Raw genomic sequence first — 21,494 nt, 5'->3', positions numbered from 1 at the left:
CTTGATAAACAGATTAAAACCTCAATCCTATACAAATGTAAGCATATACTACACAAGCAGCTAGCATCACTTAAGACTCCTCAAAGAATTTATAAGGTTGGAGAGTAAACACTTTCCTTGCAATATATCAGACAGTTTCTTTCCCAGCACTTTTTGGCATCGCTTTGTATTTCCAGCATACAGCGGGGCACAGCTAGCAGTCTGTTTCTTTGAGTAACGTTGCTAATTTAAAGTACAGTTTACAATAATTTCCTTATATTACAGTACTGAAAATAAAATCCCAAAGCTCATAGATCTACAGACTGCATGGGAAAATATCCACTCCCTGATACAGAAATGAGGAGTAAAAGTACACAAGCACACTTGCACATCATCACCTATTCTGCTCTCTACCACTGTACGTAACAATCAATGCTGGAAAAGTTAAACAACTAAATCAGTTCATCCTGACTAAAAATCAAGGATTTCCAGGACATGTCCACAAAAGACCTGGCACTCTGCAGAACTGGATGGACTGTGGGGTGATCTAATGCTAGTAAAAGCCAACATCAAACATAAGCTGAAGAGAGACAGATGCTCTCATATTTCTGTGCACTCCCTGTATGACAAACAGAAGGGAGCAACAGCCAAGCCTGGAAGTACTGCACACACAAAATACAGTTAGTTGCTACAAATACTAGCCGAGTATTAAACAGGCACATGGAAACGAATGCAATAGTGGCATGCAAGTTGTACTGTACGTGAAAAGGTCTTCAAATGTACTATTTAAATTTGATTTCTATGTCCTCCAAAGAAAATGATTTAGGGGATTAAAAGAAGAAGTAATTTAATATATGTGAAACAACACATGAAAATGCAACCATGCCAATTACAAAACATACCTGTCAAAGAACGCCATGCGAGTCCATGAGTAGCTCCTTACCACTTACTAGTACCTAATATTCACAGCTTAAAAATCTGCAAATGGACTAACACCAAGATCATCTTCAATACGCTGTCTGCAAATGTGTGCTTCCTCTGTTCGGTTAATAATACATTACTATTAGAAAAATCTTCCTAAGTGCTGTCCTAAGTACTTTCTACCCAATGGAGGTGACGGGTAAATGACAACTTCACTACTTCATTTTAAAAATCAAGAAACTTATACGAGCATCTGTCATATTAGGAGGTGTGATAAATTACCATGTTGAGCTAAACGAAGCAACAGCAGGAAAATTAAAAGTGCTATTCTATTATGATTCAATTGGTTACACTCTCTCTTCAACCATTGCCAAGTCTGTTTAGAGGCTACAAATGAGGACTTGTCAAAGGTTAAGAGAATTTTTTTTCTAATACAGATTCTATTCAAACTAACAGGTAAAGTACTGTGAAAGTGGCTTTGATACTTTGCCACATGTCCCCTGGCTGTGTTTTAGCTGATTTCACTCAGCATTGTGCTATAAATGTTCCAGCAAACTGCTAGCCATCTGGATCCTTGTCTTTCCTGAGTGAATATCAGCTAGGAAGTTCTCTATTCACATGGACAAAAGCTTACTAGTCACTTTGGACAGAATGCGGTACCGAACATGGCTTTCTGTCCTACCATGGCTGCACTGTCTATTTCAAGAAGCCATCCGAAGCTCTAATTAAGATATGGACAATCCCATTCTACACGTAAGCCATGCCCTGAAAGGTTAATTCCCACAAGGCATGTGGCCTTAAATGTTATAAATCACAGTAATGCTATTAGCGTTTCTGGAGTAAATTTCCATACTACAAAGGATCTCTGAAATTCAAGCCAGGGGCCAGGGATCTTCAGGAATATTCAAATGCTTTTTTTAATTTATTTATTTTTTTAATCCAGAACACTTCAGATGTGAGAGTTGGGGGTGTTAGTTTACAGCTGGTAGAATAGAGCCAGCAGTGTGCCCAGGTGGCCAAGAAGGACAACAGCATCTGGCTGATATCAGCAATAGCGCAGCCAGCAGGAGCAGAGAGGTGATCCGTGCTCTGTATTTGACACTGGTGAGGCCACAGCTCAAGTACTGTGTTCAGTTTTCAGCTCCTCAATACAAGAAAGACATTGAGGCCCTGGAGGGTGTCCAGAGAAGGCCAACGAAGCTGATGAGGGGTCTGGAGCACAGGCCTTATGAGGAGCAGCTGAGGGAGCTGGGATTGTTCAGTCTGGAGAAGAGGAGGCTCAGGGGAGACCTGATCACTCTCTATAACTGCCTGAAAGGAGGTTGTAGTGAGGTGGGGATCGGCCTCTTCTCTCTTGTAACTAGTGACAGGACGCAAGGCAATGGCCTTAAGTTGCACCAGGGCATGTTCAGGTTGATACTGTGGGTATCAACATTGGTGCCAGACTAGACTAATTTATTCTCCTAATAAATTTTTATTACAAAGAAGGAAGAGCTAAACTGCATTTGAAGCAAATGACTTTACTTCGAAGAAGCTCTCAACAGCTTACAGTTTTATAACACGTTCTTGTTACAAACATGGTTTAGTTAAAAGCGACGAATGCCTATGAACATTTCCCACGTCAATGGCTAATACAAATGTATTTTTATAGCCATCTTTTCCCCACCCAACACAGGAAACCATCTACATAAATGCTGCCATTTTCCCCAGAAATACACTTATATATAACTTAGTTGCTCTGGTTTCTGAATTCAGTTTATGATCCTCTTGACTACTGGACAAAAGCCTCAACAAGAGCTATAATAAATCAAAAGTAAAGAACACTGTACTGAAAACAAACAAACAAAAATCAGTCCCATGCTTTTAATTCAAAATGTCTCTTGTAGCCAAAACACCACTGGATACACTTTTTAAAAACAGAATTTTAGAGAAAACCATTAACTCCCTGACATTTTTACCTCTTATTTAAGTGTGTTAAAAAAGTGTTTTTAACTAAGAACAGTCCAGCCTGTTAGTGCATCTACATTCTGCTGACTGGATGCACTGTACTGACTAAAATTATGGTTAAAATAATCATGTAAGTAGACAAAAATACAGCACAGTGGGAAAGCAACCTGCCTCTTTTGTGCTTTGGGCACAGGTAAGCAATCCAGCATCAAACGCAACACTGCCTGGAATTTCTCAAACTATTTTTTGGAACACTGTAAATTGTGAAAAAGAAGTATTTAACAATCAAGGTCTGACATATTTTTCTCATTTTTAAATCAAATCTGTTGCTATCAAACTTCTTGCGCTTATGAGAGGAAGCTGACAGTGCTACCTTTCAATAACTTTATTTAAAGAGATTTGTGTAGTTTTGTTTTTATTGTACTGTGTAGTGGCAAATTTCACCAAACAGTCTGAGTCAGTATGGGTGCTGTGGGTTCTAATTCATCAAAATTAGTATAACCATCACTGTGCTTCAAGAAGACACAAGAAAAAAAAGAAGGGTATTTTATGTCAATAAGCATGTCTGCATTACAGGCGCTGTCTCTGGAGATAGAATTACATTTGCCTTTGAATCCCTCTAAGGAACTGAATATAGGACAAGGAAACAGAACTGGCCTTTTTGGTCCCAGAGTTCAGATGTACATGCGCATCATTTTATGCTTTGTTTTCTTTTTAAACGTGAAATATTAGTACACAACACTACAGACTTCAACACTATGATAAAACAGTACCAAATTTGCTGTAACTACGTTTTAACAGGGCTAGTCAGAATGGCTGTGCTTTAAAATATGTCTAGAACCAGCCCTTTTGCCTCATTCCTAACAGGAGTTTTATCTGTTTGTTGTAATGTGGGAGACTGTAATACTCTTTCATCATTGGTAATGAACAAAGTTTGAAGTATTTTTTTCCACAGATATTTCAACATGACTCTTATTCTGTCTCCAAGGTTATATTCCAAAGTGTCAAGACTGAACAGTCAATGACTCCGTTCTCAGCTTTGTAACTATAAATACCAACAGTCAGAACTATCTAGAAATAATGGTTCCAGACACTGTACCTGTAAAAAAACACTTCATAAACACCGAAGTTGTAACAAAAACCTATAGAAACTAACAAAAAAAGAAACTCCAGTTCATTCCTCTTTGCGACTAAATGACACTGGGTTGTTTCATCCCCAAGAGCTGTATTTGCAGAACCAGTGCAGACAAAGAACAGACACCAGCTACATCTGCATGCATGTCAGCTCTGGTTGTTTTCACAGGGAGACAACAAAGCACAAAGAAGCCTGGGCACAGTGAGCATCAAACTTTGAATCCTCCACATAAAAGCACAGAAGCAAAACCATCAAGACTGGGAACAACGGCAAGGAGCAGCTCTGTAACGCTCTGTTTCCAAAGTGCCTATGTGGAGGGGACAAAGAGCAAGGCAACGGCACAGCACTACATGCAATGCAGAAATGCAAAGAGAATAAAGGGAAGATATGGAGGCATAGAAGTGTGGGGTGTGGTGAAAACAGCTTCAGCATTTAAACCCGATTAAATTCAGCCTCAGAAATCTTAAGTGAATAGATGTGTCCAATACCGAGACCCCATCAGCAGCGTTACCACTGAAGTGACACTACAGACACACCAGAAACAATCTCTAACTGGCGGACTAGGAATTGAACGTAAAATGCATCAGAAGTAATAGCTGCACTGAGGAGGTAGAGGGGCAAAGCTATTCTAGGAACAGCCCAGGACCTACGGTTGTTACCTGCGCTTGGCAGGCTCGAAGGGAATCCCAGCAAAGCCACGAAGTGCCCGCACCCAGAGGCTCCCGGCCCGCCCCCAAGCCGTGGCCTAGCACTGGGGCAGCACCCTTCCCTCCGGCCCGGCCGCTCCGCTCTCAGGGCAGCGCTTCCCCCTCCAGCACCCGCCAAGGGCTGGGACGCGCTGCGCTCGCCCCGCGCTGGGGCCTCCGGGCCCGACGGGAGGATGGCGCCGAGAGGGCGGCGAGCACGGGGCGATCTCTTTCTCCCTCGCCACCGCCTCCCCCTCTGCTCCTCGGCCCCGCTCCGGGGAGGAGCGGGAGGAAAGGGAGCGGGCGGGCGCGCAGCGGCACCCAACTCACCAGCTGCTCGGCGGCGCCCCGTCCCCTTCCGCCATAGCTGTTGACGTGCCGCCCGGCTCGGCCGTAAAACGCGGCCGGGGGGTAGGTATGTTGTTGTTTCTTTGCGACACCTCTCTGCCCTCCCGTCCACGGTACTGTCGCAAAGTGAGGGCGCCGGCCGCCAAGCGCGGAAGCCGGGCAGGGAGGAAGGCGGCCCCGCGTGGCGCTGGCAGCATGGGGGACGCGCTGGACGAACCGTGGTGGGAGGTGGCGGCGGGGGAAGGCAGCGGCCCAGGTACGCCGCGCTCGGAGCGGGCTGTGAGCCCTCCTTCCCCTACCCGCTGGCTTCCCCGTGCCCGCTTCCCCCCTCCCACTCTCGGCTTTTCACGTCCCGCTCCACGTTTTCCTCTTTTCCTCGCTACCCGCCAGAAATACGCTTTAAGAGAGTTTAAAAGTAGAAGGGAGGGAGGGGGAGAAGGAAGCTTGTTCTGAGCTGAGAGGGCGGCTGTCCCTCTGGATACCCGAGCTGGAAGGGACACACAAGGATCACCGAGTCCGCCTCGTGGCTCCACACAGGAGCACCCAAAATTGACACTCTGTATCTTAGTGCCGTGTCCAAACGCTCCTTGAATTCCGGCAGCTCGGGGCCCTGGTGAAAGGTTTTTGCTTAATGTGTGCCGACGACCATTACCATGAGCACATTTATGGTTCTAGAAGGCCTTGGGAATCCTAAACCCGCAGAGGAAGGAGCCTTTGGAGGGAGAAGTACCTGTGGTACGTGAGTGCATCACCCGTGTGCTCAGCGGGTGGCCCCACCACCCTTGTGATGTGCTGTGAAAGGACAGGAGCTGAACGGCTTCTTCTTCCCAGCCGCTGCTCTTTGAGCACAGTGTTAAAAGGGTAATTTGCCTCTCTTCCCGATGATGATGATATCTGGCTCCAGCTATAGCTAGTGTCTTATCACAGAATCACAGAATGGTTTGGGTTGGAAGGGACCTTAAGGATCACTAGTTCCAACACCCTGCCATGGGCAGCGCTGCTCCCCACCAGCTCAGGCTGCCCAGGGCCCCATCCAGCCTGGCCTTGAACTCCTCCAGGGATGGGACATCCACAGCTTCTCTGGGCAGCCTGTGCCAGACAATTTCCTTTGAAAAGGCACTTGGAGAATATTTTGAGAGAAATTGTACATAGATATAATAAGGAGGAGGTCACAAACCTTAATGAGGCTGCTGAACATTTCATTTTAATTCTCGGTCTCGTCTGTGTTCCACAAGCACTTCCTATTCCCATGGCAAATGCTCTTCATAAGGTGTTTAGGACTCCTCAGGCCTCTGTGCTCATCCTGCCAACCAGAGGTTACGTTTATGGTGGCTGGTAAACTGCTTTTTATTTAATGTTGACAGCTTTCCTTTAGAAACCTGACACATTTCAGGAAAATGTTTATTCACTTGGATGATAAACTTTTGGCATGACGGATAAATCACCCGACTTTGAGCTGAGAATCCCAACTCTTTCAGTTACACACAACTCCTCTGGATTTTTGCAATTACAAGGTTGCTAAGGTGTCTAATCCAGCTCTGTGCTAAAAGCACTACGTGTAGTGAACTCCAAAAGCTTTATATGAATGTTTTACTACTTACATTACAGGTGAATATAGTGCACACCATGTACGCACTCTGATCTCCAGACCCCACCTTTGCAAACTTGTTGACAGGTTCTTAATGTGGAGCCTGCTGTTGTATTAAGTTGACACAAGCCATCAGTTAAGTAGGAAGAAGATCTGTACATTTTTATTGTGTGTTGCTGTTCCTCAAGTACAGCAGATGTAAAATCAATTGTTAATTTGTACCACATCTTGTGGACACTATAAAGTGCTTTAAGATCAAGTGGCAAGAAATAGGAAGTCAGGGTTTACAATGTACACTGTAAGCAGAAATACAAGAATATAATTTCCCAGTAGTGCTTTTGATAGATTCGATCATGTTTATTTCTGTGAAACACATTGTTTAAAAAAACGATCCAACTTTAATTGCTGACCTGTTTTAAAAAGCATCTCCGCCACAATGATGGGTAGAAAGCAGGAAAAAAATCAAATATATTCTTTAAATACTTACCTTGTGCCAAGTCCCTTACAAGTAGCCCTAGAATAAAAACTGACCAATGGAATATTCATCCTAGTATTGCAGCCCTCAGAAGTGTCTTCCATTTTAGTAACTTGTACTTGGAAGACACTACTTTTAAGAAGTAGTGTATGAAAAGTGTTCAGACTCGCTAAAAGGGGATGAAAATACAAAACACATATCCTAATAGATGGATGTATGAGTAATTCCTGATCTGCTTCTGACCACATCATTAGAGACCACTAGTTTAAAAATTAAAGGTAGTTACTCTCACTTTTGGGACATGAGTGTTCACCTGAAGGGATTAGCCATCTGTTTACCTTACCGCATGACACAAACTAAAGAATCTTGCCCAATAACTTCTTCAGCGTACGTTTTGCTTTCAGAGATGTGGAGAGGGTGGTTAGAGATTTTTAGCTATTTGTTAGTTTTGCTTAGTGTTACACATGTCTCGAGTCATATAACTTCAGGGCTTCCTTCCTTCCGTTTTACCAGTTCATGCCACAGCTATGTGCAGTACTGAATGCCATTTTTGTGTTGTACTCAGAACTATACGGAGAGGTTAAGGAATACTGAGGAGTTTGTTTAGTGCTGGTGCAAGACACCAGCTGTTTCTTTTTCTCTCCATGAACAGAAAGAGCACTTCTCACAGCATTACAATGTCTCTCTTGGCTGTTTTGAGCGTGCCACATCTCCTGGGCAGGCTGAGGGAGTGGGACACGCTTCTGTTTTCCAGAAATTCTTCCAGTTACCTCCTTTTCTCTTACCACTCCTTGTCTTTCATTCTCTGTGCTTTCTTTGTCTTCCTTTATCGCATAAGACTGTAGTATCGGTCCTTGTCAGTTCTCTTACATCCTTAAGGAAAAAGCTGTGTGAATCATGTCCCTTATAAGTTGAAATGAATTGTGTCATCCCAAGTCAGAGCAAAAGACAAGGAAACTCTTTTACACCAGTGGTACAAACAGGTATGAAGTATAATGTTGTACTGTGGATGATGATCTGACAGTACTTGTGGGGCCATTTGTGTGCTCTAAAGCAAAGGATGCTATCGTGGGAATTCAATTTTTTTTCCCGTAAGTTTTTATTTTCTTTCTGTAGACTGGTAATAAAAGGTTCCAAATAGCATGAGTTTGTTGTGTGGGCTTTGCAGCTAGTGAGAAGTGGACTGTTTATTGTAGCACAGTTATTGAGAGTTTTGTTGGGTGATTGGAGCTGAGATCTGTTGGTGTGGAGACCTGTGTCCTCTTTCCTTTGGCTCATCCATCAGTTGCTGTCCCTTCTGATGAAAGCTGTTGTGCTGATGCTCCTTTTCACATCTCTCTGATGAGCATGCCAAGCTGACAGCTGCTTTTTGGAAATCATTTTACTTCTTCACATCACACACACTTGTTCTGCATCTTGCAGAACATATCATTGGGTGCTTCTTTGAGCTTTATTTGAACCTGAGCATACGTCCTATGTAGCCTCAGCTGTAGATTTAGTGAATTAAATTGGAACGCTTCTCTTCTTAATGTAGAAGAGTCTTTTCTCGATTTCTGTTCTTTGCCAAAATGTGTCTTGTAAGGCACATGCTGAAATAACATTTTGGTAGACCAATCTTTTGAAACCTTCACTGTTTTAACTACCCATAGAGAATTTCTTGTGAAGCTGTTGAGGAAGGCTTAGGTTTCTGTTGTGGGTTTGCAAAAATAGTCCCGCAGGAGTGCTAATGTGTTGTACTGGCTCAGTGGCTAAGTTAAACTTTTAGCTGTGAAATAAAAGGGAAAAAAAATTGGGTAACCGAACACATCAAAATCTCTCTTTGCTTCCTCAAAACGGTCCCAATTCTGGCTGTGATGTTGTGATCACCACCAGCTTTTGCTTTATTTAGGAATTAGGATTTGGCAGTTCTTAAAGAAAGACCTATGTGAAAGGAGCTTTCCCACAAATTATCAGTTGAGCCATTTAGACTGTTGGAATGCACTCTGTTAGGGGAAGAAGAATGAGGGAGACATTAATACCAGGGAAATAAATTTTTATATTCTAAAACAGTAACTTGGGTTAGTTTGTATTACCGAATTCCTGCAGGAGAGTTACTTGCAGTAATAGTATCTTGTTAGTTTTAACTTTCTACAATGAAACAGGAACTTTCTTGTTAGAGCAACAATTGCTATTTTGCAGACAATTGGAAACAAAGAACTAATGTGGAGCCTCTTCTAACATTTGATTATTTTGTTGTTGTTTGCATTGGCTGAAAGGAAATTTGAGTAAATTTTGAGTATTTTGAAGAGGGTATACTTTAGGAAAAAAAAAAAACAGGAAAATGGCAAATTCTTTCATGGCTGAGCAAGAACTGCTTGTGCAAATAATTAATTTGGTTAAAATACTTTGGTGGAAGATATGACTGCAACTGTCCGTTTTCCATGTTAGTGAGCAATTGGAAGGAGGGGAAAATTGCAAAGGACTGAAATAACACAGTTGCACTTCTTTAAAGTCACAATTATTGTTATACTTGACACAAATTTTGATCAGCTTCAATGAATACTGTTTGAGTGAACTGAAATCTAAATACTGTAGTCCAAATAAAATGATGATAATTAAAATAACTAATACAAGCAATGCCAATCTCAATTCTGCAATTGTTTTCTAAAGGTAACATCTGCATGAAGGTAAGTGGAGCTACTCAACTAACTGAGGAGAGAATTATTTGTTTCTAAAGTGATGTTTGGCACAGGAAGGAACTTGAAATTTCTTGAAGCTCTATGCATTATAAAAGAGTCAATTTTTTCCATCCCTCTCTTCATTTTATCTTTGCTAGCTCACATAAAACACCCAGATTGAAACACTTCTTTACCAGACCAACTCTGAAAACAAAACATTCTCTCCTTCAACACTATTTCATTTAGTTTATTGCATAAATCTGTGGAGACAACATTGGCATTGTTATTTGTGGAACATGTCAAAACTGATTTGCATCTCACTTGTTTCTCCACTGTGAGGGACAAATTCTGGAATTACACTGGAAAAATGGGAGCAGACCTTGGTCCCTGCAGACATGCAGTTACCTGTGTCTCTTGAAAATTTGGCTGTCTCTTGCTGTCCTATGATTGGTGACCATTAACCTGCTGGCCATGCAGATGGTTTTAGGCTTCTACCCATTGGAAATAACTGCTGTTGAGGTTCAGATTGCTTAAACCCATGTCATAGATCATAGAAAATGATTTACCTTCTCCCTCCGCTGTGAAGGCAGGTTTTAGACACAGTCCTTATAATATGTAGCTTTCCAGAACTGCTGTCTTGAAGTGGCTTGTTGAGATGTCCAGCAGGAATTCTGACAGGTAGTTTAGTCGTGTTTGTTGGCTTTGGTTTGGGGATCCGAGTTGGAACTGATTGACGGAACGCATCAGTAATCTTGAAATAAACAAACAAATAAAAGGTCATGTTAGGAGGAGAGGTTGGCTGTATGTCTAGCACTTCACTGTTCTTTTCCACTTCATATAATAAAACATGTTGCTCTCTCTTAGAACTGTCTGCCTGAACTTCCTTACCCTCATTGGTAATGAGAGCGTAACACTGAATATAACTCACCTGCTTGATTGATAAATACCACAGAATCCAAATGCCTGGAAATTCTCTGCCTATTAATAGTTTTTTTTCTGTCAGCCCTCTGACTGGGACAGCCACCCTACAGGCTAAGTGATGGAGTTCAAAGGCTGTGAACTCTGACTTCTCTGGGTGAGTAATCAGAGGATTTCCATGTGCAGAAGCAAGATTTGATTGAGTCCCGAGTAGCAGAAAATACCTAGCTTGTACTGTGAGAGACCCATTCTTTGAAAGTGACCACAGTGTACACAAAGTGAATGTATTCGCGGGAAAGAACTCTCCATCCAGAATCAATTGTTGTATTTAATTGTGAAGAAGTAACTAGATAAAGGTAAAAATAATCAAAATGAGCACCAAAAACAAGTAGAGACCTGTAAAGGCAAGAAGACTGTTTAAAAAATGCCATATCAGAAACCTGAATTAAGCATGCACTAATCCATCATGAAGCATTTTTACTTCACAAGGTTTTTATACATACCTTTTATAGTTAAACAACAGCATAAAAGAAATTCTCTGAGGATTTAAAGAAAGAAACAGAAAAAGCCCCTCACCAAGCTTATAAAATGGAAATGTTTGAAAGAGGACGATAGATAACAGCATGGAAACTTTGGTCCAATTAAGTATGAATGAGAATGAGCTGGACCAAAACAAGTTTTGAAAAACAAATTCTGGTGTCCAAAAAAGTGTACTTGGAATTAGTGTTTCTGGAGTGTATCATTTTAAGAGCCTACGATTTGGCTACAGACAACTGTATATGATGCAAGTTCTCAAAAGGATAAAGCAGTAGTGGAAAAGCCAACATTAAATTTCTGCATGTACTTGTTCAGTATGGAGGAACTTGGGGAAAGTTTGCACTTCATACCTTTGCTTAGTGGATCATAAATAGGGGAAAATAGACTCATAGAACCATGAAGGTTGGAAAAGACCTTTAAGATCATTTAGTCCAACTGTCAACCCCTCCCCACCATCCCCACTAACCATATCCCTCAGTGCTACATCTCCACAGCTCTTGAACACCTCCAGGGACAGTGACTCCATCACCTCCCTGAGCAGCCTGTGCCAATGCCTCACCACGCTTTCTGAGAAGAGATTTTTCCTAGTATCCAACCTGATATCCAGCCCCAATAGGGAACTAGAATTCTGAGGTCTGAAGCAGTCAGAATTGGTTTGAACTGGCTCAGAATTGGGTATAAAAGAATACTGAGAAAGATATCAAAGATGACCAGTTATTGAATATCTTCTATGTAGAGTGGTAACATGCACTGCAACTTATGCTTGGAAAATAAGTTGTGGAGAGAAAAAACAACACAAAATTCTAGCATTATTCCTAGTCCATGGATGGTGAATAGAGGAATTTGCTCTTTCAAATGACATTCATGAGAGGGTGTACACAGAAGATATCAAAAGGCAGGTAGAAGATAAGGAAAAGAAACTATTTTCCTTTGCTAGTGAACAAAAATGCATTGGGACAAGCAGATAAAATGATTACATCAATTTCTTTGGAGAGAGATTAGAATGATTCATGAAGTCCATCAAGGACTGCTAAACATTGAAGATGTGATGCAGGTTTCAGCTGAGGAGAGCCCTAAGTTGTAGACTGCTAGAAGCTGGTCTTGTCCCTCTGCTTGTCTGATACATAAGCTTTTTTTGGTAAGCATTTACTGCTGGTCACTGCTGATGTTGAGATACGTAGATGTTAGGTCTAGCAGTGTGTGACTTGTTTTACATTTTTATTTTTGAAATTAGCAAGTATTGATTTGTAGGTTTTATTTATACATTGAGAAGGGAAAGGGTTTGGCCTTGAAAATGAGAAAGATAATGTGTTTTTCTTTGCTTTATGGTCTTTGGAAGATTTTACCTCTAGGTGGCAGCAAAGTTTGTGGGTTTTGTGATGCATCATTATTTTACTAGAACAGAACTCAAACTTTTAATTAAATGCTGAATTAAAAAAGGACATGCATTTGGAAAATAATTTTGAATTTTATCACTCAGATTGTTATCACAAAAGGGAAAAATGCAAATTTTTTTCCCATGCAAATTAACTGTACTAATGTTAAGTGTCTATGTTAGGATAACAAAACTCACACTTCTGCAATTGGACTGTATTTAACTATATCACAGTGATTTTTGTTATAGGCAGGGATTTAACAAACTGTCCACCTAGCTCTCTCCCTCTCCTTTCATCTCATAAGAATTATGGTTTCTTCATCATTCCTGATACAAATTATAAAGAGAACAGAGTGAGTAACTTAAATTTAAGGCAAACACTTAGGCTGATATTTAAATTTTTGACTTCAATTATGTGTACAGCTAGATCGATGACTGGAACTTTATTTTTTTAAAACTTGCCACTTGATATAATGACTCTGCTACAAGTTGCAAGAAGAACATTTTAGGTCAGTTGACTAGTGAAGTGCTCAAGCTGCTGTGACTGTACCTGTAAAGAAAGGGTGGCATTATGTGGAAATAGTTTGGAAAGTACTTGGAAACAACTTTATGTCAAAGACTTCATTTATTTAGTTGTATACTGAACAGTTTTGCACAATCCTCTTAGTTTTTCCCTACTACTTGGTCTAAAGGCATATATGCAGGTACAGTAGACATGACATGCTTGTATGTTTTTTTTTAGAAAACTATGAGATTAAGAAGCTATATGAAGTTATTGGTGGTCTTTTCAGTTTGATCTTTAACTCTTTTCTGTTTATGGGAAGTATGTGTGGGCACCAAGAATGTCCTCAAATCCTTTCAACCCTTTTTACCACTTCATTTCTTCCATCAAGATGAATGGATTTCAGTCTACCCGAATCTTTGTTACCACACATTCGGTTTCCTGAATTTGCTAGCTCCATGTTCATAATTGGTGTTAAGTTATAGCTCCTTGAGTTCTCATCTGTAAAACACTTCTTATATTTGCTGTCTTTCTAAGTGATGGAAGAGGAAATACGATATTTATCCTTCAAAAACCAGGCTGAGCTGCCTTTTGTACTCTGGAGAGCTTTTTTCCATTCCCATCAGTGCTCTGAAAACACTCCTAAAAATTAAATGTTTCCCAGGAGCTACCTTGATGAGGTTTTAGCAGTAGTATGGTTTTTCTTTTTTTTTTCATTGTGTGTAAACACACTTAAGTAAGTATAGGCAAATAATTACAACAATAAAGCAAAGACATTAAAGTAGCCATGCTTTTGAAATGAGGAGGTTATGGAGCATGCCTATCTGTAAAAGTAACGGCATTATATTGATTTTTGGTGTTGGATTCAGAAAGTATCAAAGGTTTTGTCAAGCAGCATTTAGAGTTGTAAAAATAAGTAGTTAAAGCAATGAGGTACAGGTAGTTAAAGCAATAACGTACAAGAAAACTGCTGTTTCATAAAGATTTTCAGCTTCTTCAGTTTTAAATTGACTTCTAATGTAGATGTCAATCACCTGAAGTAGGAACAGGCAGGAGAAAGGGTATTACTGTGAGAAATTGTGTGGGTTGCCAGTGTTTGTTATCCCACAGAGGATGGCAGCACGTATTTCAGGGATTGGAACAAACACTTCACAGGTGACAGCTGTCAGATTTTCACACACAAGTGTGAAAATGCCCTTTTGTAATTTCAGGAAGTTGGCTGTGAAGGTTTGCTCTGAAATACCAGGATTTAGATTCCATGCGGCCTCCATTCTTTCCCAAGGGCACAGAGGCAGCTTATCAGTTAGTGAAATGGGCCATCGGGCATTCTGCCACAATGCAGTGCTGGCTTTCTGGGGAGGAGGTTAAGGCAGGTGTGCATGTGTGTGTGCAGGTGTCAGGGAGGGCAAATGCACCTGTTTATGTGCTGCTCAAGTAGTTCTGCCTTTGGTCCTAATCTCATTTTGCTCTGGAAGTGTGATGCATGCTTTGCTTCCTGGTTGAACTGTATTCATTTGAAGAGAAGGGAGCATGTCGCACTTCTGCTGTAGGTTTTCTCACTTATCTTTCTAGTGTCATTGTAGAACTTTATCTAGGGAAAATAACTTCAGATCTAGCTCTCTCTCACTGCTTAAATTTTTTAGTTTAAGAAATTTGAGCAGTAGAAAGAATCATTTGCAGCTTAAATGAAAGCGGCCAGGGGATGGTGCTGAAGAACCCCTACACAGAAACCCAGATGTCTGCATGTGCAAGAGTATGCTGCTTGCCAGACTGCAGCTTGTTCCTGGATGACTGAATGCACTTGGAACCTAAGCCAGGTCTGCAAGTGAGGATGAGATAAGATTAAGTGGCAAAACTAAATATTCCCTTTGGTGTCCATGCAAGATGTTGTAGGCTGAAATTTTCATTTGGGCCTCTTTAGCTGCACGGGGCATTTGAATGTTTTCTTTTCTTTCCCTATGTCCTGGCATCCGTCTTCTAGGAATCCAGTGGGAAATTTCTCAGTTGCTCTGTATTTCCTTTTATGCAACTGGTTTGTGTGCATGACTATATTCAGATGTGTAAGAAGGAGCAGGATCAGTAATCCTTATTAATACTGGTAAGACCTCAGCCAGAGTACTGTCTGGCTTGGAGCACTGCATTTTCAGAAATATACACACCATTATAAATAGCTGTGCAGTGGGGAAATAATTACTGATCTGTATAGCTGTACTACTTGAGCTATTAGTTGGGAAAGCAGTTGGGTTTGCTTAACCTGGAGAAAACAAAAGTGAAGACAGATATGTTAATTGCCTTCTAATATGTGAAAGGCTGCTGCCGAGGAAGTAGTTCTCTATTTCCAGTGGGAGGATAGGAAACGAAAACTGGGTAACAATTTCAGCAAAGGGAATTTAGTTTAGAAATTAGCAAGATTTTTAGTGGCAAGAAAGCTTCTGCCCTGTTACAGATTCCTGGGGTAACTGGCAAATTGTTATCATTGCAGGGGTTTTAGAACAGGAAGAGCCAGGCATTTGTTTGGAAGGATTTAGGTCAAAGTGTAACAGGAAAATAGGCAGAAAAACGTCCCGAGGTCCCTTCTGTGCTCAGTTTTCTGTGATTTCTACTGTTTTGCTGATAGTAGGCCAATGACAGAAGTCGTGATTTCAACAACATAAAGTATTTGACAGAAAAATATACATTAAAATTAGAAATAATTTCCATATAAGTGATGAATTCCACTGCCACCATGGTGTTGTTTGCTGAACACCCAAGTTTACATCTACTTTCTGATGGTGGGGAAAAGAAGCAGTGTTGAACAGAGTTGGGGACAGAAACTGAATTTCTCATTGCTAAAGTTCTGCCATGTGCCCATTTCTTTTGTGACGTCTTCACCGGGAAATGCAATAATCTTGAAACGTAAGGTAGTTAAAGGCTCATTTTTTAATAGATGACAATAGGTGACAAGACACAGGGAATCATAGAATCATAGAATCGAAGAATGTCTTGGGTTGGAAGGGACCTCAAGGATCATCAAGCTCCAACCCCCCAGCTGCAGGCAGGGACACCAACCTCCAGATCTAATACTAGATCAGGCTGCTCAGGGCCCCATCCAACCTGGTGAGTTTGTGTTGAGGGTCATCTCTCCTAGGGCAAGGACTGATCTGGGCCCACAGGGAAGTGCAGTCTGCCCTTCCCTGAGATGGAAAGCCTCTTGAATAGAGAAGGGATCTCAGGCGCCGTCTTAGGGCACTGACCATCCCAAGAAGAAATAGAGCGTCCTTTTTGGGCTACGGAGCACCTTGCAATATTGATTCTGTCCAAGGGAGGGCAGTGCTGACACTTAAATGTTTCTGCTGGTGCTTAAAACTGTAGTTCTACAATACATTATTTTACAAGTATTTATGCGATCATCAGTTCTCTCAGTTTAAATCAGTGCTGCCATTCATGGAGTACAAGTCTTGACACTGAGTCTCATTCTGTATGGACGGTGGGCATCTAGAGAGGGACGTGTTCATTCATTTTGTACATTTTTGAACTGAACTCATACCTAAAGACACTTTTTAACATGAAAGCATCCTCTCTATTAAAATTTTCAGCTCAAAACCTCTGGTTATATCTTTTCTCATATAAGTTATTATATACGCTGAAGAAGTTTACAGAGGTAACCAGGTTGTGTCAAAGAATACTCTGCATAGAGGAGGAAAAAGAACCCTGTGCTTTTATCATCAGGGCCTTTTTTCTGTCTGGGAGCAGGCTGCTTTCCTCTGTGATGGTCACATTTAATGGTGTGTTAATCAGAGTCCCATTTTTACATGCAGACATATATTTAACTATGCAATATAATAATAATAATATAATATACATGTAATTATATAATTAAACTAGCTACATATTTTAAGCATAGACAGATTTAATTATATAATTATATTATATTATGTACTAATTACATTGATTATGACTAATATAGATTTAATTATATAATTAATATGTCTAATCACAAATCTTTATCTATCTATATATGCTACACACATACAAAAAACTCTACATTTTCCCCCTTTTTTTGATGTTTCTGTGGAATAAAACACCACCTATAAAGGCTTCAGTGTGAGACAGTTAAAGAAATTCTGGATTTTAGTCATGACTGGAACTGCCTTGCTCCTTTACACATCAATTCTACCTTGGTTTTTTTTTTTCTTCCCTCAGCTGTAAAGTGAGAGTCATTTCTTAGTGCCCCAGAAGGCTGTTAGTAGGATTGTTGAATGTTGTTGTACATTTTGAGTGCTTTGTGATGTATTTATGTGCTAGATTGCATCTCTTCAGACAACCATGGTAGCATCTAAGGAGATAAGACCAGCGCTTTGGCAGCAATTTCAGTATTCAGAGGGCTCATCCTTTGTTGCTTGACCCAGCAGTTTTGCTGACGTAGCTGCTTGTTTGAGCTGTGCCATGAAATTAACCCTTCTTTTTGTTTGTTTGAATCCAGGTTAGTTCTTTGATCTGGTTCACAGTGCTGCCTCTTGAGCAGTAATGTCAGCATAACTGAATGGACAGTGCCCTGTGGTAGGGATGTGGTAGGGGTAAGAGGGGAAGTAGCTTCTCTTGCCTATCCCTGTATGAAGAGCCTGGTATGTCAGGCCAGTGCCTGGGGAGTGGAGAGTCCCTGTTTGAAACAGGCCTATCCTGCTGCACTCAAAATGTGCTTCCCAAGAGTACTTTGGTTAGTAGTCTGGACACAATCGTGTGCAATTGTCAGCTCTGATAGTTGAGGCTTTCTGGATGCCCACACAATTGATGGGCACATTTGATGCTGGACTGTCAGCCAGAATTTGGCACCATCTGAGGGCTACTTGGCTGCAGGTTTGTGAAAACACTTCATTCTTTTTAAACTTTTAAGGACAGTCTTTTTCTTGAGCAGTTTCTCACTTATATTACTTGGTGCTAATTTTGAAATGTCTTTATGCACCCACTGATGCTGTGCCTGAACCATAAGATCTTTCCCTTTTCTTTGTCTTGTTAACGTAATGTTTGGTAGTCTTCACTTAAGTCTGGCAGTTGCCAATTTTTGTTTTGCCTGTCTCAGTAGCTGTTTCCTAGGGACAAAGTCCCTGGGAAAATAGGTACTCTATTTCTAGCACCTAACCCTGCAGAATCCATTCAGTCTTAATTAGAATGTAATATTGTATAATTCTGCTTTTTATTATTTTTTCCTCAGTGTGGGAAGCATGTTTTTTTTAAGCCTTTACGAGATCCATACATAGAGATCTTTTTTCTTCTTACAGCCTTGCATTTGGTCCCCAGGTACCATGTTCATATTATCTACTGTGATTTGAATCAAGCAAGTCAGCTGCCTAGTCCTGTATTTTTTTTTTTTTGTCAATTATATTAATGAATTAGCAACTTGAGGGAGGGATTCTTTTTTTAAACTTGAGATACCTTTCAGCTGATGGATGGGCACTCTGCTCTCAGTACCATTATTGGCTCCTAGTCTCTTCTTTTTTCTTTTCCTTCCTTCCCCTCACTTCCCTCATCTGTCCTCCCTTTTATGACAAAAATTATAAATATTTCAAAGGAAATATTTTATAGTGTAAACATAATGACTCAGAAATGCTGAGTATTGAATTGTTGACGTTGACTTTGCTTGCATTCCTTTGCTTGCTTACAGAACTAAAACTGAAAAGAGAAAGTGGGCTGGTAACTTCTGCCATTTCCTTTATCATTTAATTTTTCCTTTCTGTTTCTGAGGACTTAACATGACATCCGGTGGAGAAGGCAGATTTTTAGATCTGAGAGGAGATGTTTGCACCGTTTTGGAAAAGGGATGGGTTGACACTATGATCTGCTGAAAACTGTTCTTATGCTGTTTAACATTTTAATCCCTCGGATATACCCTACTTAGTGGTTTGGGTTTTTTTTCTGTGTGACCGTATTTCCCATTAATATTTATTTGTATCACTGTTTTAAGTACCTGTCAAATTTTAGGGTTTTGGGCAAATACTGAAAACTAAGGTGTCTCATCTTCCAATATTAAAACTGCCGTACTTACCATTTGGAGTGCATGTGAGTCCTGGAAAAACTGCCTTGGTTGGTTGAAATTTAATACAATTATGTTTTTGTTCAAAGTGTTTAAATCATTTTTTTCAGACAGGTCATGTAATTTTTCCTTTACTCTGTTTTCTCTTTGCCTGCTAAGCAAGTAGGTGAATATTCCCCCTCAGTAAAAGGAAATCATCTATAATATGGAGTGCTGAGCTGAAAAACTTGTAAAGTAAAAAGTAAAGTAAATTTGTAAACACTTGTAATTTTACTCTCAAAACTATGCTTTCTCTTGTTATGTTGAAAATAGAGCTACTTATTTTTGTTCAAACAGCTGAGTAAATTTCAGGTCTCAATAAGTACATCCAAGCATATGTTCTTCTCTGCTATATATTTTGAAACAGATATTGGGAATTTGAATGGGATGAACAGGTTTTATTTTGCAAATAAAATTATTAGGCAAAATAATAATTGTATTTTTTGTGTGTTGGAAATCTAGGACAAAAATTCCATGTGAAGTCAGTCAGGGTCTATAGATAGATTATTTAATTAGTAGGGGGATATTAGTGTCCTTTAATCAAGGAGCGTTTTTTTAGGAAATGTAGCAAGTTCATTTACGTATAATATTGGTACTTCTTATTTGAGAATTAATGGTAAAGAGTGACTGCTTCCTTTGTGTTTTGTTAATTGGACAGTTACTGGTAAACCACCACCAGTAGAAGTACGAGACAGGAGCAGAAGTACTGTCCTGTTTAATGATTAAATTTCTAAATGTTGCGAACTTTGGCCTAGGCTTTGTATTGAAAACTTAGCTTTAGACTCTGAAGTCCGTATTCATAATAGCTTGGAAGTTGTCCAAACGTCTAAGTATGCTTGTTGCTATTATGTCCTGTTTTGTGCTATCTTTCAAAGGCATTGTAATAGATGACCAGGTAGTTAATGATCAACACATTTCTGTACATTTGGAACATGGCTATAAAGTGAAATATTTCTTTCACAAGGTTTTAAAGTCTGATTGAAGAAAATGCTAGTGTTTCTGAAGGACAACTGTTTATCCTTTAATTTGTAGAGAATCTGGCATCCATTAGTACGCTGTCAAGTATGCACTTCAGGTAGAGTTACTCAGTACCATGCTTATAACATGCCCCTGCAGAGATCTTGGGTATCAATCAACAGAGCATGCAGTATTCCAAATTCTAGACGTGCAGAGAATGTGTTTTGAATGGACTGCTTTTGCTTCTTAATTTTGGATGAGCCCTTCAGTTAATAATGTGTAAGCTGAATGCAAGAAAGGTACTTGTTTATATAATAGGCACAGTTGTGGTAAGTTTATTATAAAAAAAGTTATCATCTTCACTTGCCTGAGTGCTCGCTACTGTCTTGATCAGTAACTTCTGCTGAAGTGGGCGGGAGTCAACTTGCAATCTGCTTTGCAGGATGAGACCATTCATTTCTTCTGACCCAGATCTTAATCAGATCTCACTTTCGAGTCAGTGATGATACACTGAAACAAATCTAGTGTGGAGGACCTCTTATGAAGCCCGATAACTTGATACAGCAGCTCTTGAAGCTGTTCATGACATTAAGCTAGGCTTGTACCATCCCACATTATAAGTGTCTACTGCTGAGCTGTAGTATCATAGTTTCATATAATGGCTTAGGTTGGAAGGGACCTCAAAGGTCATCAAGGGACCTCGAAGTACATGTGCTATATCAAGTTCCAATCACAAAATCTGTTTCTTCCCATTGGTGATTTTACCTAGAAGTGCATAGGGGTGGTGGGTTTAGCTTTTCAATAGAAACTATTCCTTCAAATATCAGCTATTACCTACAGTTGTAACCATTTGGATTCCTGTACAATAGAAGTCCCTTTGTTATGTTAAAGCATGTGCCAAAGTCCTTTGCTGAATCAGTCGCTAAATTATACTGTAGACATGATTATTTCTTTAAAACTCCAGATAATGTAAGCAGAATAATGCTTAGTGAAGAAATGAATAGGAACTTTGTCCTTACATGCAAACTTCCTTTCTGATAAGATTTGCTTTTAATTCCAATCTCTCTACCCCCTGAACATAAGTTACTTAGGCACTTAACTTCTTTAGAATAAGAAGCTGCCTTTCCAAATTCACATTTTTTTCAAGACAGCTTTTGTGATCAGTGATCTGAAAGTGAATTTCAGATCTTTTGGCCTGACTTACATTCAGTGTGAAGCTGGTCTACTACTAGCAATATTTTCTAGGAGGTTACAATTTGCTGTCTGTTCCACATGTAGACTGAGGCAACATTGTTTATGTTTCTGTCCTTTTCTTAGGTACTAATACTATACCCATCACTGAAATATCTTAACCTGTTTTGTCTGTGCTGTATGGTACTGCATTTTACCCCAGTCCTACAGGCCTGTGTGTTTAGAGAGG

General features: G+C 40.2%; 2 protein-coding genes across 5 annotated transcripts in view; one reads left to right on the top strand and one right to left on the bottom strand.

The window, feature by feature from the left end:
* Positions 1–5,234, bottom strand: part of TBC1D23 (TBC1 domain family member 23) — a 32,247-nt gene extending 27,013 nt beyond the window's left edge. For 3 of the 4 annotated variants that reach the window (XM_021399816.1, XM_021399831.1, XM_021399838.1), the window contains exon 1: positions 4,999–5,234. In XM_021399816.1, coding sequence (XP_021255491.1) covers positions 4,999–5,213 — 215 coding nt within the window. In that variant the 5' untranslated portion in view covers positions 5,214–5,234. The remainder of the gene's footprint in view (positions 1–4,998) is intronic. The other variant, XM_021399823.1, reaches the window with a different exon arrangement.
* Positions 5,157–21,494, top strand: part of CMSS1 (cms1 ribosomal small subunit homolog (yeast)) — a 230,312-nt gene continuing 213,974 nt past the window's right edge. Inside the window, exon 1 of the mRNA XM_021399918.1 lies at positions 5,157–5,272. Coding sequence (XP_021255593.1) covers positions 5,212–5,272 — 61 coding nt within the window. The 5' untranslated portion in view covers positions 5,157–5,211. The remainder of the gene's footprint in view (positions 5,273–21,494) is intronic.

This window comes from Numida meleagris, chromosome 1 (genome assembly GCF_002078875.1).
Source record: "Numida meleagris isolate 19003 breed g44 Domestic line chromosome 1, NumMel1.0, whole genome shotgun sequence".
Taxonomy (NCBI): Eukaryota; Metazoa; Chordata; class Aves; order Galliformes; family Numididae; genus Numida; species Numida meleagris.
The sequence above is the reverse complement of the archived record's forward strand: the minus strand, read 5'-3'. Positions and strand labels throughout refer to the sequence as shown.